This window comes from Lathamus discolor, chromosome 2 (genome assembly GCF_037157495.1).
Source record: "Lathamus discolor isolate bLatDis1 chromosome 2, bLatDis1.hap1, whole genome shotgun sequence".
Taxonomy (NCBI): Eukaryota; Metazoa; Chordata; class Aves; order Psittaciformes; family Psittacidae; genus Lathamus; species Lathamus discolor.
Window position 1 is genome coordinate 137264327 of NC_088885.1, and position 17301 is coordinate 137281627.

General features: G+C 39.5%; 1 protein-coding gene across 8 annotated transcripts in view; it reads left to right on the forward strand.

Annotated features, from left to right (window-relative positions):
* Positions 1-17301, forward strand: part of CPQ (carboxypeptidase Q) — a 199817-nt gene that overhangs the window by 95228 nt on the left and 87288 nt on the right. For all 8 annotated transcript variants that reach the window (XM_065668655.1, XM_065668647.1, XM_065668648.1 and 5 more), the window contains one exon: positions 13382-13493. In XM_065668655.1, the coding sequence (XP_065524727.1) occupies positions 13382-13493 (112 nt within the window). The remainder of the gene's footprint in view (positions 1-13381; positions 13494-17301) is intronic.

Sequence of the window (17301 nt, forward strand, 5' to 3'; positions counted from 1 at the left end):
GAGCGTCTTATTTTCTTTCAACAGGAATGAAGCATCCAAGAATGGCCTGGAAAGTCAGTAGTAAATTTTAAAAGACATCAGTGGGAAGAGAAGAGTTTAGAGAAAACTACAGATTCCTATGAATTATTCTGAAATTGTTATGTTATTAAATCCACTAACATGAGAATAAGAATTGCTGAATGCATTCAGATGATTAACATATGAACCAGAATTTTTGGGCAGTTACATCTGACAACAATTTGGGGGGTTGGACTAGATGATCTTTTTAGGTCCCTTCCAACCCTTGGGATTCTGTGATTCTGTGTAATCCAACAAATCCTACTGAACAGGATGCGTAGTGCCTCTGTGTAGGCTGAGCCAAGTTCATTCCTGACACAGTTTTCCTCATTACTATAAAATCTCCTTAAGGGTAAAACAAGGACTGGAGTGGATGCGTTAGGAGAATCTTGTTCCTCAGGCCCCTAATCCTCTGTGTGCAGTCTTGTCAGAAGGTTATTTAAAGGCTAGAATGAGTTTCTTTTAACATTGAGCCATTAAAATAATTAAGCAGCTACAGCCCTGATATGTTCTTGACTAAATATGCTATTCAGGCTTATTAATCCTGGACATATAATCAGTTTTGTGTACTACTGTGATAACCATTGTGTTTAATTTTGAAAGTTAAAGGCACAAACCTGAATAAAATTAGAATGGGAGCCTCTGAGAACAATGCCTGAAGGAGAAATTATATTTATTTAAACACAAACAGATATGAAATTAAATACAAAATAGAACAGCAGTAATAATTTTAGTATGACACAAGATTTCATTAAACTGTTGTTGCATGCGGTGACAGGGTTGTGGAGGCTGAATGAATATAGGGTCTTTCTAATGCATATTTTGGAGGTGATTGAAGACCGATGTCTAATAGCAGTCGGTGCTTGCCAGCTGGTTAGCCAGTGCTATATAGATACCAGGATTTCTATGAGCATAGATTTCTCTGTCATGTTTGAAATTGAGGGGTGCAGGGATAGTTAAATAAACAAGTTATTTCAACTTGCAGCTGTAGGAAGAGAAACTAGAGGGAGGTGGCATTGGCAGTAAGACACACAGCCTTTCAGAGGAAGGTCAGGGATTCAAATCTAAGGTGAAGTGACAGGGAGTATTAGTTAACACTGACAGATTTGAGTGGCCTAAGGACATAAATTTGATGTTAAGTCCAAGCAGACAGAAACCCACATCAGACAAACCCATCTGTGTAGCCTGGACCTAGCTGGCATTTCTGGTTTCTGATTTCCTCTCTGTAGCTGGACATAGGGGAAAAAAATCCTGCTGTGAACATTTTCACAAGCTCATAAAATTTCCTGTACTATGGAAGGCATAGAGAAATTTGTGCCTGTGAAAATGTCAGAGATGATAAACCTGTACCCAATCTATAGGCGCTTTAGAGAGAGAAGATGGAGACCTATGTGCAAAAAGCATGACTCTGATTCCAGAGTGTAGCCGTGAAAGCACTGCTCCCACTTTTGGGATGAGTGCTGTAATCACTCTGTGTGTCGCTTCCAGTGTATAGTCAGATGTTTCTTACACGCCTGACCGGTTCCAAATGAGGTCACTTCTATTTTCTGGTACCCCACCTATGGTAATCACACAGTGATTTTGGAAAGAGGCAGGACAAGGGATTTGTGTATCTATCTCCTCCCTTCCTCTTATGCAGTTGATTTGATTTTCGTCTTTCTCCAGGGTTTGTCCAGAGCTATGAGTTATTCATCTGCTGTCTGTTCCATGCAAGGGAAGCACTGGTTTATGCTTGGCATAGAATCATAGAATTGTTTAGGTTGGAACGTCCTTCAAGGTCATCAGGTCCAACCATTAACCTAACACTGCCAAGTCCACCACTAAGACATGTCCCTAAGCACTACGTTTACACATCTTTAAAGTACCTCCAGAGGACTCCACCACTTCCCTGGGCAGCCTGTTCCAGTGTTTGACAACCCTTTCAGTGAAGACATTTTTCCTAACACCCAATCTAAACTAACCCTGGCACAGCTTGGGGCTATTTCCTCTTATTCTAGCACTTGTTTCCTGGGGGAAGAGATCAAAACACCCACCTCGCTCGATCCTCCTTTCGGGTAGTTGTAGAGAGCAATAATGTCCCCCTTGAGCCTCCTTTTCTCCAGACTAAGCAACCCCAGTTCCCTCAGCTGTTCCTCATCAGACTTGTGCTCTAGGCCCTTTACCAGTTTCATTGCCCTTCTTTGTGCACGCTTACCCTTTGGACATTCATGTGTATGTATTAAAAGATGGCAACAGGCAGTAGGCACAGTGTGCTCAAACAGCTCATACACTTGAACCACTTTCCAGGCCTGTGGTATGGTAATCACCTTGAAGTATGTGATGCCACTGTTTTGTCTTACTTCACAACAGCTGTACTTTGCACCGGGTTTTCTGAAGGCCCCTGCACTCCAAATGCATTCCAAAGTCCTTGTGTTACTGGTTCTAACAGACGTAATCTCTTTTGACTTTAAGCAGAAATTCCACCCTGGCAATCATCCTGACAACAGTTGTCTCATCTGGTCTTTAACAGAAGTTGTCTGAGTTTGAAAAATCAGTCTCTTCTCCATCTTGGCAAAAACTTGTGTCAAACACTTTAAGTTTCACAATAGTATATAAACAGAGAAATTAAGGACAGATAAACATGAAGGGTGAGCTATCACTTTGTATGAAAACTGTGGGGTTTTGAGATACACTAATGGGAATTGAGGGGGGAAATCTGTCAGTGTTACTTGTAAGTACTTAGCTGTGTCTCTGTGAATACGACTCCCGTTTCTGTGGGGCTGTAGACAGGTACTGGAAGGTGTGGACTGTAATTTTGTTTGCGTAAGGAGATACAGCTCCAGTAATATCAACATAAGGCAAAGGCTTTGAGTCTCCACTTCTCAGTATTTTCCATGAATGCTGTCATAAATATGGCAATAAATATTAGTCATCAGTGGTTTCCTACATAATAAACAGTGTTCAGTCCCATTTTATTAATAAAAGGATAAATACAATATAATGAACTAATTTCAATTTAGTAATAAGAAATTAATGGTTTTCTAAGTTCACTTTTAAAGCCTCGATAGAAATGCTGTTTGAATTATCAGACTAAAAGAAATGGAAGGGACTATAATTGGTGAAAGAAGACTTGTAACCTGAAAATGATACTGAGACTTTTGAGACATGTCTCATGCAATATATAAAGCAATACTTTTAGGGTCAGTGTAAGATAAAGACTTTTTTTTTCATGTTGCAAGCCAACAACTGCCCTAATTCTGTGGGTTCTTGCATCAGTTCATAAAAGTAAGAAAGACAAAAATTGCAAATGATTCCATAAAATGGATTTCATATATTTGATTTTTAATTTTTACCATGATTTTGACTGCCCTACGCAGGTCTTTTGTCTTGTGCCAGTAAAATACTATATTGAAAATTGCAGTTGTACTTCAGCTGTCTGGATCTTGAAAGACATACATGGGTTTGGTAGAATTGATTTCCAAGTCGTGTGCTACTTTTTGTGTCTCTTTACTGAAATTTTCAGAAGCAAAAGAAATGTGCATTATTTGTAAACCCAGAAGAAAATATGGATTATTTTTTCTGGAATAAGTATCATAATTACAAAAAGACACCTCTGCAGATTGTGTAGTCTACCCCTGTGCTCAAAGCCAGGTCAACTTGAGTAGGTAGTGTAGGGCATGGGTTTTGCATATATCCAAGGATGGAGACCCCACAGCTTCTCTGGGTAGCAGTTCCAGTGTTCTACAACTCTCATAGTAAAAACATTTCTTTCTTATTTTTAAATGCAATTTCTTCTGTTTCAGTTTTTACCTATTGCCTCTTGTTCTGTCAGTGAACACTACTTTGGGGTTTTTTACATCCCCCATCATCAAGTATTTATGCACATTGATGAGATTTCCTAAATCTTCCAGTCCCAGCTCTGTCAGACACTTAAGTCTCTTCATCATCTCTGTGGTTCTTGGTTGGATTTATTCCAATATATTTGTGCCTTTCTTGTTCTGTGTAGCTCAGAGCTGGACACAGTACCCAGATCTGTTCCTCCAGTGCTCAGTGGAAGGGAAGGATCACTTCCCTTGATCTGCTTGCAATACTCTGCCGGGTGTAACCTTGGTACTGTTGGCTTTGTTTATGGCACAGGCACATAGCTGGCTCACAGTCAACTAGTTGTCCACCACGACCCAAGATCCTTTTCCATCAAGCTGCTTTTCAGCTGGTCAGCCCCAGCATAGTCCTTGAAAATCACACAGCTCTCCTGGACCCTTCTTCTCTCCAGCTCTGTCTCTCATAGGATTCTTACAAGCAGGTTCTAGAACAGGCTAAAATCTACTTCCCTGAATTCCAGGGCTAAAATCCTGAAATTCACCTTACTCCCTCCTCTTGGGATTCTGAACTCTACCATCTTATGTTCACTGCAGACCTTTGCATGCCCAATCAGTTCTTCCTTGTTTGTAAGTATGAGGTCGAGCAGAGCATCTTCCTCATAGGTTCCTTGTGACCACATCATCACCAGTGTACTCCAGAGACCTCCTGCATTCCTTGTACCCTGCTGTGAACAGGATATAGAAGTCAGTGACCACCCAGAGGTCCCTTCTGACCTCAAGTATTCTCTGGTGCTTGGTGTTTGGCACTGGAACATAAGTGTTATGTTTTGATGCGTCCTTTCTTGTAGTCCTTATAGTTATTACAGCCATCTAAGGGTTTTTTTGACTTACTTCCATCAGCAATCTTCTTGGATAATTTGTAAAATGAAGTCTACTTACTAGAGACAGTTCAGAGGTGGCTACTCAGAATGCAAGACAGTGCTAGTGGGGCATGGGTCTCACTTCAGGGGTTCTCTAGTGTGCTCAAGAGGAAACAATAGTTTTGTAATTTTCTTGAGAAAAATCTACAGATTTTACAGTTTTGGGGTGCTTGCCAGTAATGCACAGCATCACAGCGTAGAAGAAGTAGGACAGTTTAAACAATTCAGTGAGAGAGGTAACACTAGCTATTAGCGTTTATTTAGCTGAGATTAGTTTTGATATCTGATGAAAGAAATTTCAAAGATAAAATATCTGTGAATGTTGCTAGATCTGTAATAATGTGGAGTCACTTATACCCCTAAAGTGGAAAATATATAAATACAAGGACTCTATGTCATAAAATAATCCCTTTCTTCATACACAAATCATCTGCCGCATGTGTAAGGGAAGTCTTTCTTTGATAAATATAGAAAGAAGATTGTTTCTCTCTCCACATCAGGTCAGATGCTGTTTCAGCTTTCATATAGGGGTATTGCAGAGATTCTTTGTTAATCTTTGGACAAGAAAACCAGCAGCTACAATGTCATCTATCATGTTTATGCAAGGGTAAGTGATATTTCAGTGATACCTGGTCTTGTTTAGAGGTAGTTATTGCTATGATTTTTCCTCTTAAAATGTCTAGAGCTGGGCTGAAATATATAAATTAAAATCTTTAGTTTTGAAATAGGGTATTATAAAGAGTACTATTATTTCTGAAATGTTACAGCTTAGGAAATAGGAAATAAAAGATTCTAGGGAACGTAAATATGGAAATGCTAAGTCCTAAAATCCAACATTTAACACAAAAATGGTAGTAATTCCAATACTTGGTTGTCTGTTGAATGCTCATATAGTTTCTATATCTCATTACCTTTACTACAATTCCCTTATCAGTAATAATTTATTTCCAGACTAATTTTATCCTTCACTGTTCTGTATGCCATAAATGATATCAGCCCATGCTATTTAACTACTCAGTGGTTTTGAGATTCACTTCAAACAGAGGGGTTTGATTGCAATACTTTCCAAGAACACTTTATTTTCAATCACTTTCACAAAGTAGAGATTGAGCTCTAAGGAGTTTACTGTGCATTGTGACACAGGGGCTCCTTGAAGGTTAATGAGCTTTTTAGCAATAACAGGGTTGGATTCTTGTGTGACCAAGGGAGTCACTTTTGTTTCATGTGCAGATCTATCATTTAATCGGAAGCCTGGAAGTTAAGACTTACTACCCTACATAGTAAATGGAAACGACAGTTGTTGTTTTAATCATTTTTTTCTTTCTGAACTTCACTCTATCTTTAGGACTGTGAATTAGTTGAAACAGCCAGACTGATTATTTAAGAACCATTCCTAATGTGTGTGAAATCTAATAAAAGGAGTTGTAGTGAAGTCATATCATTGGAAAACCAAAGCTAAAAACTAATATGAAGAAATATTCTTATATATATGAAATAAAATCCACTAATGTGGTAATGTTCCTGATTTACATTTAGGGCATGATTTAATCCAATTGCAGTTTAACTGAAGGTGGTTAGAGTTTTCTTAAAGGCAAGTACAGAAACTCACAAGTCTTTTTCCCATACTTGTAGCCTAAAACAAGTATGTGGGAAACGGTCAGGGTAGACTTTCACTAAGAGTTTCTATGAAGCAAGCATTTTTTTTTTTTACAATTGAATCTCTCTGATATAGCTCTGTGTTTGAATTTTGGTGTTGAATTTGATGGAATTACACACAATAGAGTAGACATGTTTAAAAATAATAGGACAAAGTTGTTTTGTTTTGTTTTTTTTTTTTTGCAGTAGGAATGAAAGCACATTTTTAAATACAGGAGAGTTTATATTCAAATACATATGTATTATATGTATATATCTAACCTTGCATCTAAGTCTGATTCTTATCCCATACCATATAGTGCTGTGCTGCTGATGGGTCCTCAACTTCGTAAGTTTTGTCTTCCCCCATGTTGAGAAGCTGAGCTTGGGATAGTGGTAGTATAGACACAAAACACAGTATCCCTGCAAAAACTTTTTAAATGGTTATCTTTATTATGCAGTGCTTGAGAAGTTTCCTTTGAGTCACTGCCCTGCTGCTGGAAGAGCTGGATTGGATTCCAGAAAGGAAGATGATGTGTGGTGCGTTTGCTGCAGTCTGTGTGCTGCTACAGCATGTAGGATCACATGTTCTGATTGATTGTTTAGATTTTAGAAGGCCTTTGGTGGAAAAGCCAAGGGAGTGATTTACAGAATCTTACTGCATAATACAAATAAATAACTGTTGGAATATTTTAAAACTTGAGGAATGTTGGGTTTCGTACAGCAGTGTGAGTCTGCCTGAACATGAAGTAGGAAGTAGGAAGAATTGATAACTCTTAATTTGCTATTTGTTTTGCTGTGGGAGCTGAAGAGAGAAAGGTTTGGGGTGGAGTAAGGAAGAGAATGGGTCAGGGCAAAAAAACTAACTGCACACCAACATTTTATTCCACTGAGATGACAGAACATTTTCCTTGAAAGGGAGAAATAGAATACAGTCTGCTAACTAAGAATTACTATTAAAGAGGAAGATTGCTGTGAACACTAGTGCCAGCTGTGCTGTGTGGATAAGCAGTAGAAAAGCATATTGCTTGGTGTTGCCATTTTCCAGAATGTATTTGCAAGCACTACTGTGGATGATGCTAATGCGTCCTAAAACTACTGTGCCAGATTTGCTACTCTTAATTTGCAAATTTGTGTATATGAAGACATTCTTTAATCGTAGTTGTGAAGGCAAGTTAAGCATGATGGGCTTAAATTTAGTCCTGCCAGCTGTTTTATTTGATCACTAGTTAGGTGCATGATATCCTGCCTTTCTCTTTTCCCTTGTTCTCGTGCTGTTAACACAGTGAAATGAAGAAAATCTTTAGATCCTGATAAACTGAAGCCATCTGGCAGTTCATATTTGTCATTTGTCAAATTAACCAAAATGTATTCCCTATGCTTAGGAGCACAGGCCTGAATTTAGTGCTGGGTTTCTTTGTGAAGCTGGGATTAAGTTTTTCAGTCATGGTTTAGTTAGCTTCAGAAACTTTGTTTGGGACTGGGGCAAATAGCAAATTGTGAGGTGAGAAAGTGTTTCTGTGAGTAAAATGAGTAGTGTTTGCAGAAGGAGAGAATAATCACAGGCATTTTTTTGATTGAATTGGGGATCGACCGATCAACTTGGATTGATTGGCTTGAATAGGGGATCCTAATTCTTATCTGACTTCTGTTTTCTTCTAATTTCAGTTCAGACACAAATCAAACCACAATATGTGGTGTTCATATGTGTAAGTTAAGTATTGTACAAACATGCCATGCACTGGGAGGGGATTCATGCAGAATAAATATCCAGTCAAATAACATAAGACCTTGTACCTAGTGCATAAGATGGACCTATTTAGAAGCAAACTGGAGAAAAAGGAATCACACAAATTTGAATAGAAATGCTTTTTGTGAGTTTCCACGTAAATGGGAATTGGGCTGGAACACTGTAGACCTGTTTTTCCTGAGCAAATGACTAACTTCTGGCAGTAGTTGGCTGAAAATATGGATGAACAGTTGAAAAGAACTCAAGTTACAGTCTAGTGCACTTCACTGTTTTAGCTTGAAGTTTTGGCATACAGATACTTGGAGTTTGAATGTGTCTTCACTAAAGATACTTGGTCTGGTTCTAATACCCTGTTTAGTTCTTGGACATCCCGTTCTCTATATGTGGTCTGTGCAAGTTAAGGTGCACCTTATCTTCCCTATTTGCTGGAGGAAGATGTAAAGAAAAATGCTTTTCAGTGGTTTGGATAATGAAAGTTATTACTAAGCTTTTCTTAGAGTTTGTGTTGGTAGTCAGATTCTATCCTACTTTGTGGACTCTAACCTCCATCCATGAAATCCAGGATGTCTTTGTCATCCATGAAGGGCAAAGATGAATGACTGGTTTGTTACTCTTCCATTACCCTCTACCTCAGTGACAAGAAATAACTTTGAATGCTGGTTTTCACAACTTAATACAAATGTTGTTCTAGATTAAATTCAGTGGTTGAAACTGTTACTTAGAGTTCTTTCCTAACGATGTTTGTTGTTTATAATCCCACATGTTGCATAGAAAGAAGCCTTTGCCTTGTACCCCTATAGAAGCAAATGAGATTGTGAAGACTAACTAAAAGTAGAATAGACTTTTTTTAAACCCCCTAACCAAGCAGAAGGCAGCTCACCTACATTTTATGAAGTTATTGCATGACAAATGCAATAGGCATGTCTGACTACACATGGAATGGGAGATTATTTTTTACTGGCAAAACCCATCCTGCTTAGAAAAGGATAACTCCATGACATATGAAAATGTATGTGAGTAGGTAGTTCCTGTTCTTAATCTTCTTGGGTTTAAAATATAAAATATGAAAATACATATCCACATAAATATGTAAGATACCGTCTAAATTTCAAATTATTTCAGTATGCTTGATTGAAATGCTGGGCATGACTTAAAGGCATCCCAATAAAGGCAATAGAGGTGATAATGCTGGTGCAGAAGGAAATGCAATAATTCATCTTCTATTTGAAACACTTCTCAAAGTTCCACTTCTGTATTATTGTCTCAGAACTATGCCTAGAGTAGAATTTCTTAGCTGTGTCACTGCAGAAAAGATGAATTTTAAGTTGTCATGTTGCATGCAAGCTGTCTTAAATTTATTTTGTGTCAGTTTGACAAATTTATATTGCTCTATAAATACAGCAGTATATTGTCCTATACTGTTCCTTGAGGTTTCTCTGTGTATTTAAAATGAATACTTACATGTACCTGCTTCCATTGCTTTGCAGTGCTTACATTCTGTTGGCATGTACTGACATTTCTATAGGGATGTTTTGTACAAATGTGATTAGTCTGTGTGTAGATTTGGACCTGAGAACCACGTAACAGATTTGAAAGCAATGTGGAAAATTGAATAATCAAACATCCTTGATAGCTTTAAATGCCTTTGTTATTAGCCCACCTGTACAGAGAATTCTAATAATATTATTTTATAATATTATTTTAAATAACACAGTGGCTTAGAGTGAATCTCAGAAATATTTCCATTCATTGCCCAGACACATTATAGCTACTTAAAGACTGAGATAAACATAGTGGTCATAGAATCATAGAATCATAGAATGGTTAGGGTTGGAAAGGACCTCAAGATCATCTAGTTCCAACCCCCCTGCCATGGACAGGGACACCTCTCACTAAACCATCCAACACAAGGCTTCATCCAACCTGGCCTTGAACACCGCCAGGGATGGAGCACTCACAACCTCCCTGGGCAACCGATTCCAGTGTCTCACCACCCTAACAGGAAAGAATTTCCTCCTTATATCCAATCTAAACTTCCCCTGTTTAAGTTTGAACCTGTTACCCCTTGTCCTATCACTACAGTCCCTGATGAAGAGTCCCTCCCCAGCGTCCCTATAGGCCCCCTTCAGGTGCTGGAAGGCTGCTATTTATTTACCTTCAGGTACTGGAAGGCTGTTATGTTATTTTATGACTGTGTCTTTAAGAATGTCTATGGCTAGCTATAGTCAGGATTACTGAAACTTTCCTTTTAACAGCTGCTACAAAAGCATAAGAGTTTAAAAAAACAACTGTTCTAAAAAAGCTTTCACATAGAAATACATTGGTTGTATTTATGTAATTGATGTTGGCATCAGCTGAAGTAAATTTAAATAGAAGTTCATCCATAAAATTATCTGACTTTCTCAATCCGCTTGAACCTTGATCTGTTTTGGTGTAATGTTTGGGAGTTGGTAACGATGCTTTATGATTAGAGTCTGTAACCCCAAATGAGATTACACCACCTTCTTCTGATTCAGAATTTCCTTCTTAGTTGCAATATGTGTTGTTTCACAGAAATGAGGAGTAATTCTTTCTCAAATGCTCATGTTGGGATTGCTGCCAGGGAACAGCATTAGTGAGGTATTCTTTCACTGCTAAAGACAAGGCGTTGCTTCTATTGTAAGCTTGGTTCTCTCTAAATGAGTTTACAAACTTATTCTAAGTAATTCACTTCGGCTTGAAGCTCTGTTTCCCAGGAGAGTGAATAGTTGTCTTCTTAAAACCAATTTTTACTTTAAGAACAAACAGACCACATGGATGGTGATTCTGACGTTGTGGAATGTCCATCCTTTATACGGCAGACAGCTGTGTATTCACTCAGAGCCTTTCCTGCTCTTAAAAAAAAAATAAATATTATTATTCGAAAATTCCTGATTGAGTGGACAGTAATGAGTCTGCATCAGTTGGCTGCAAAGTGCAGTGGTGTTTCAGCTCAGTCCTCCATATGCAGTTTGCAGCGGGGTTGCATGTTCCTGAATGAACTCAGTGCAGCGTTCATTCCAGCGTTGCCCTTACCACCTACAAGCATGTGTGTGTGTATGCGTCATCCTCCCATATAAGCAAACAAAAAAACCCAAGGAGTACCACAGAAGTGCTCAGCACTTCTTCTCCACTCTCATTTCAGAAAGGTTTCTACCTCCAAAGCTGGCATGGCTTTTCTTACATTTCAAGCTATGTTGCTATTGTAGCAGAGGGCTTCAGTAGATCAAGTACATCTACTGTAGGGCAGCGTCCCTGGAAAACTTGCTGTTTGCAGTCTTTCATGCTGGGCCTCAAGGATCATGACATTAAGTTGCAGGAATACCTCCTGAGTAAACCTGAGGCTCTTACAGAGGAGCCTGCTGTCCAAATTTAAGCACTTTTGAAGGAGGGGAGGTTTTGGAATAAAGGCTGCAGCAAGTCTGTCTACTACCAAGAAAACCAGTCTGTGCTGGAAAGCAAACACATGTTGAGTTAAGGCTGAACAAGCAGAAAAGAGCATTGAAACAGCTGAGAGGGAAGGAGCAAGCTGCTCTTGAGATTTTGATCACAAGCTTTTCCAGCTTCTAAGACATGGCACTTCTCATTTTTATAATATACACATTTATAAATATTTCATCGTGTATTTTCTGAATTTAGAGGGGTTTGGTGCATTCTGGTTGGACATTATGATCCATACAATGGATATGGCTAATAATTTACCATGGCCTTTGTTTAATACAAAGGGGCCTTTTAGTTGTGTTACCTGAATTTGTATTTGGTTGGATGAAAAAACACGTTTGTTTGAACACTTCACGCATTTTGCCTTGCCGTAATCTGTTTGTCCATTATTTTTAATAGCTAGTGAAAATGTACTAAGATTTCTCTCTTGTGAAGAGAAAAATAGAGATCTTTGTGCTTGGGCTCCAAGTTCCTTGTGATGCTAGCTGCACACTTGAGAGCATAGGATCTTACCCTCCAGGAGTGATAGTATGGAAGGCTTGCTATGTTCTCATTTTCAGTGTTTGAGTAATTGTCATGTGATGAATGAAAGCTGAGAGGATATGCCAGGAGTTCCTCCTCCCTTAGGAAGAAAGAATGTGGCAGGAAGAATGAGTACTTTCTAACCTTTTTCTAGATCCCACAACTCTGAGACCTGTTTGACAACAACTGACCAGAGAGTGGGAAGCATCCCTTCATGTATGGGCAGGGCACAGGCAAGTACTCCAGGGTTTCCTTCAGTTTTCCTCAGTGCTGAGCTGTCATAGGTTGGATACTTCCACCCTATCCCAAGGACACTCTTTACTGGTATCAATCCTTCAAAGATTCCTGGGGCACTGCAACAGCTCCCTGCTCTTGTTTTTGTGCTATTTCGTCATTTTACCACAGTGCCTGAGAGTTTTTGTCTTTCCTTGACCTTACCACTGCAATCACAGATCCATCAGCATTTCAGTTTCGGGTCCAGTTAGGGAACTGTCGCGCTTCTGGTATTGGTCTGATGCTGTTTGTCGACATTTGAAGTGATTTAAAGAGTTCAGATCTGAAAGTTGGTGTTTCCGGAGATATACATTACTACTATACTCTACTGTAGCCACAAAACTTTCTTTGCAGAAAACCCCTCTGGGACTTGCTACCATGTCATTTTTAATTTAAAATGTCCTTATGACTAATGGAACTATAAAATACCTTGTCATTGTTGTAGCACATAGGGGATCCAGTAATAAATTAGAGGTCTCCTGTGACAGGAACCATAGATGTATAATAAAACAACAGCCTCTGTCTGGGAACACTTAGTCTGAGTTTGTATTTCTTCCCTACGCACCCACATATAAGGTTAATCAAATTTCATGCCTAGGGGCCTAAACAGCTAAAATATAGGAGACGTTTTCACCATTCTGCAATGTAGTAGACCTTTATCTCTGGAAAGTACGCACTTTGTTAATGTGCAAGACAAAACCTTTCATTTAAACAAACATTTCTCACGGCATATCTAGTTTGATTTGGGCATTGGTTTGAAGAAGTAGGATGCATTTGATCATCCCAGATTTATATTCAGAGGCTAGAGAAAAATGTTTTAGTTTAATTTGAAATGTTTCCTTCCTCCTGTTCTAAACTAAAAGAGACAAATTTATGACAAAATCATGAAAATGCTTAAATACTCAACTGACTTTTCTGATTCAGTATTTTCATGTAGATACATTTTCTTGTAATTACTTTTCCAGATTGTATTGGTGAGTGGACATCTGGACAGCTGGGACGTTGGGCAGGGAGCTATGGATGACGGTGGTGGAGCATTTATATCATGGGAAGCATTATCACTCATTAAGGATCTGGGTAAATATTTTATTTTAAAATCTTTCTAAGGCATTATATTTCCAGGACATTTTGCATATTGTCTAAACTGGTTTTCTATTTTATCCATTCGTCTGAGCACATATGTTCATATTTCATATAAATATTTTTCAAGTTTGTTAACTCCTTCTTTCATCCAAAAGCATCAGCCAATGATTTACAAAGTGCCACTTGCGTGCATGATCACCATCATCACAGAATGAAACTTTAGTGTAAGACACAATATCTAGATACCTTAGAAGGAAGTCACTCCTTTTCATTTTGTCTTAATGAGTTCCTCCCTATTCAATGAAGATGAAGCTTTGTGAAGTCGCAGATAGCGTTCTGATACTTTTGTCTGCCTTTTAAGCAAACATTGCCACTTGATGCATTCCTAAATCTTTCACTGTCCTATATGCTGCTTTACAGTGGCTACTCAGTTAATTTAATTCCCAACCCCTTGTTCTTGATAAGTTCTCAAGACAATTTTATTTAAGTCTCTCTCTCAAGCATCTAACTAGGACTGGATCCAATGACCCTTCCTCTGGTCTTTTCATCTACATGTAGAGATATTAAGAAAAAAAAATAAATTCATCTATAATGTCAAACCAGTGTGTTCTCAGATTTGCACTTGATTATGCTGCTTTTATGTTGCTGTGTGCTTGGTCTATGCTTTGGACTGTGACAGCTGATTTCCTTGGCAAAGGTAAGCCCGGTCAAAGGAAGCACACACTTGAATGTCATCATTACAAGGATACACTTCTGTCAAATCTGGCTTAACCACGGTGACCTGTCAAATGCTTTGGGCTCATATATCTCACCAAGCAACATTTGACACCGATGCCTTGCATACTGTAGTGTCCTGCTGCAATAGATTTATGGGATACAAAGCAACGTTGTGTTTCCAGGGATCACTTCTTTGAATCTTTCTGGGTAATCAATAGAGTGAGCTGTTGGTGGGGTTCTGGAATTTGGTCTGTGCATCAGTTGGACTTCGATGAAGTTGATATTCTAACACACAGGCTGTCAACCCTGTACTTGCTGGTCTCCCTCCTCCACAAATTCTGCTCAGCTGGAGTTGAGTTGAACTAAACTCCCATGCTGTCAATGCTAAATGTAGATAAAGAAGGAAAGAAATAGGAAGAGGTAGCTTCATGCCTGGATACGTCTGTTCCAGTAGTGCTAAAGATAAAATAACAGTGTGGTCTTGCTCATCCTACTGCCTCCTGGATTGCATAGGACCCCCAAGTGTGGGATCTGAAAGGCCAGTTTTTTCTTCTCATGTGCTCCATCTGACTTTGTGGGCTGCAGGGAGTATGTTATTGTAGGAGAGTATTGTCTGCACATGCCTATATGGGGTGTGTTTGGTGGGAGAAAGGGTCCACAAGGTAAGATGAGATAGGGCCAATGTATGCGCAGCGGGGAACTATAGTTGCACAGTCATCTGCCTGTGTTTTTCAGACATCAAGCCTCCCAAAGTTTGGTCTGGTGTCCTGCTGCTCCCACTTTGCTGTGGCCAGTCTGATTTCTGGTCTCCAAGTTGCAAATTCCAGTCTTCGTCTGTAGCTTTTTGCTAGTTTTACTTCCATATGGGCTTCTGTCACTATATGACTCAAAACCAGTTCAAAACAGACTTCTTAGATTGTCAAGTTGATATCCAAGGATGCTTTTCCCTCTTCATCACATGGAATCTATTTTTCCTCATTATTTTTTTCCAGAGCCTGTGGTCAAGAGGAATGCGCCACGTACTCATTAAAAAATAAAATCAGCTATTGCTCCTGCTGTTGGCTCTGGCAAAGTTTAAATAATAAACTAGCTTCCTCTGCTTCTGATCAGAGAAATTTGTGTACTTGAACAATCTCAGTGTTTCTTGAAGAGCTCTTTGTAGAGAAGCTCTGTTACGCGATTAGCAATTCTCATACTGCAGTGGTGAACATCAGACATCCCTGTGAATTCCTGTTCTTTTATTTTGCATTATTTGAACCTCTTATCTCTGATTTTCCCAGCCTTGGAATGACTGGAATATCATTTTGTAACAGGAAACAAAGCGCATCTGCTTTGTTTTTTGGGGTTTTTTTTTGTCTTTTAGAAGTAAACTAGAGAGGGTTGTTCTACAGAAGAATTCAGACCTACTCCTTTTAGGGTTTTTAATCTTTCTTTTATGATTCTTGGAAAATTGTCTGTGCGCCCTCCACCTGCAGGAGAAAAAAATAATTATGCTTCCATGTTTGCTGACTCTATGCCATTCAGAGTAAACTGCTTTGTGTCTGCCTTAAGAGGGCAAGTATAATTCTTATCCACTGAGTTTCCCTTCATGCATGACTGAAATGCATCATTCTGCTTGTTCAAATATTTGATTTCCTCTGGTAGTAGCCTGTGTGTTTGCTGTACAACCTGTGGTGTTTTCTCAGCTGAGAAATGCTGGAGCCTTTGCTGATGCCCTCTGTTCGGGGCAGCTGTTGTGCTCAGCTCTTCTTGTTATACCAGTGTTCTGCAGGACCATAAAGCTGGGAGAGGGCTTCTGGGTCATCACATCTAACCTGTAGATAACCATGGGGGATAGGGCATTTTATAAATTGTCTTCCATAACAGACTGATTAATGCAGATTTTGTATCTAATGATGCACATAGAATCTGACAACAAGGATAAAAAAATAACAGATGTGCAGATTGTGTGAGAAATGAGTTAATGAATTTTATGTAAAATCAATTTCATAGATTGTGTTTTGAGTAAGCATTATATTTTGAACTGTGGAGACTTAGGTTAATATCCTTTTGGATCCTGACTAATTTAGTCTCACTAGCCCACCAAACACATTTGACATGGGGATAAGCCAACTCAATTGGCTTGTCTCTGTGAACATGTAGAACTTTTTTACAGTGTACTGGGAGTCTTAAAGTCATGGTGTGTTCTGTAGCCATGAAAACTGTGTCTGAGTTTACCAAAGTATAAGTGCCTGTGACAGGGGGGTTGGAACTAGATGATCTTTAAGGTCCCTTCCAACCCTAACCATTCTATGATTCTATGATTGTATGGTCCTGCCTGACCAATTTGGTGGCCTTCTATGATGGGGCTACAGAACTGATGGACAAGGGTAAAGCAATTGATGTCATCTACCTGGACTTGTGCAAAGTGACACTGTCCGACACCACATCCTTCTCTCTAAATTGGAGAGATATCAATTTGATGGAGGGACCACTCAGTGGATAAAGAACTGGCTGGATGGCCGCACACTAAGAGTTGTGGTCAATGGCTCAATGTCTGGCTGGAGACCAGTAATGAGCAGTGTCCCTCAGGGATCGGTGTTGGGACCGGTCTTGTTTAACGTCTTCCTCGCTGACATGAACAGTGAGACTGAGTGCGCCCTCAGCAAGTTTGCCGATGACACCAAGCTGTGTGGTCCGGTTGATACGCTGGAGGGAAGGGATGCCATCTAGAGGGACCTTGACACGCTTGAGATTTGGGCTGATGCCAGCCTTATGAAGTTCAACCATGCCAAGTGCAAGGTCCTACACCTGGGTTGGAGCAATCCCAGGCACAGCTACAGGTTGGGCAGAGAAGAGATTCAGAGCAGTCCTGCAGAGAAGAACTTGGGGGTGTTGGTTGATGAGAAGATGAACATGAGTCGGCTTCAGTGTGCGCTCGCAGCCCAGAAAGCCATCCGTATCCTGGGCTGCAGCAAAAGGAGCGTGACCAGCAGGGCGAAGGAGGTGATCCTGCCCCTCTACTGATCAGGGGACTGGAGCACCTCCAGTATGAAGACAGGCTGAGAAAGTTGGGGCTGTTCAGCCTGGAGAAGAGAAGGCTGCG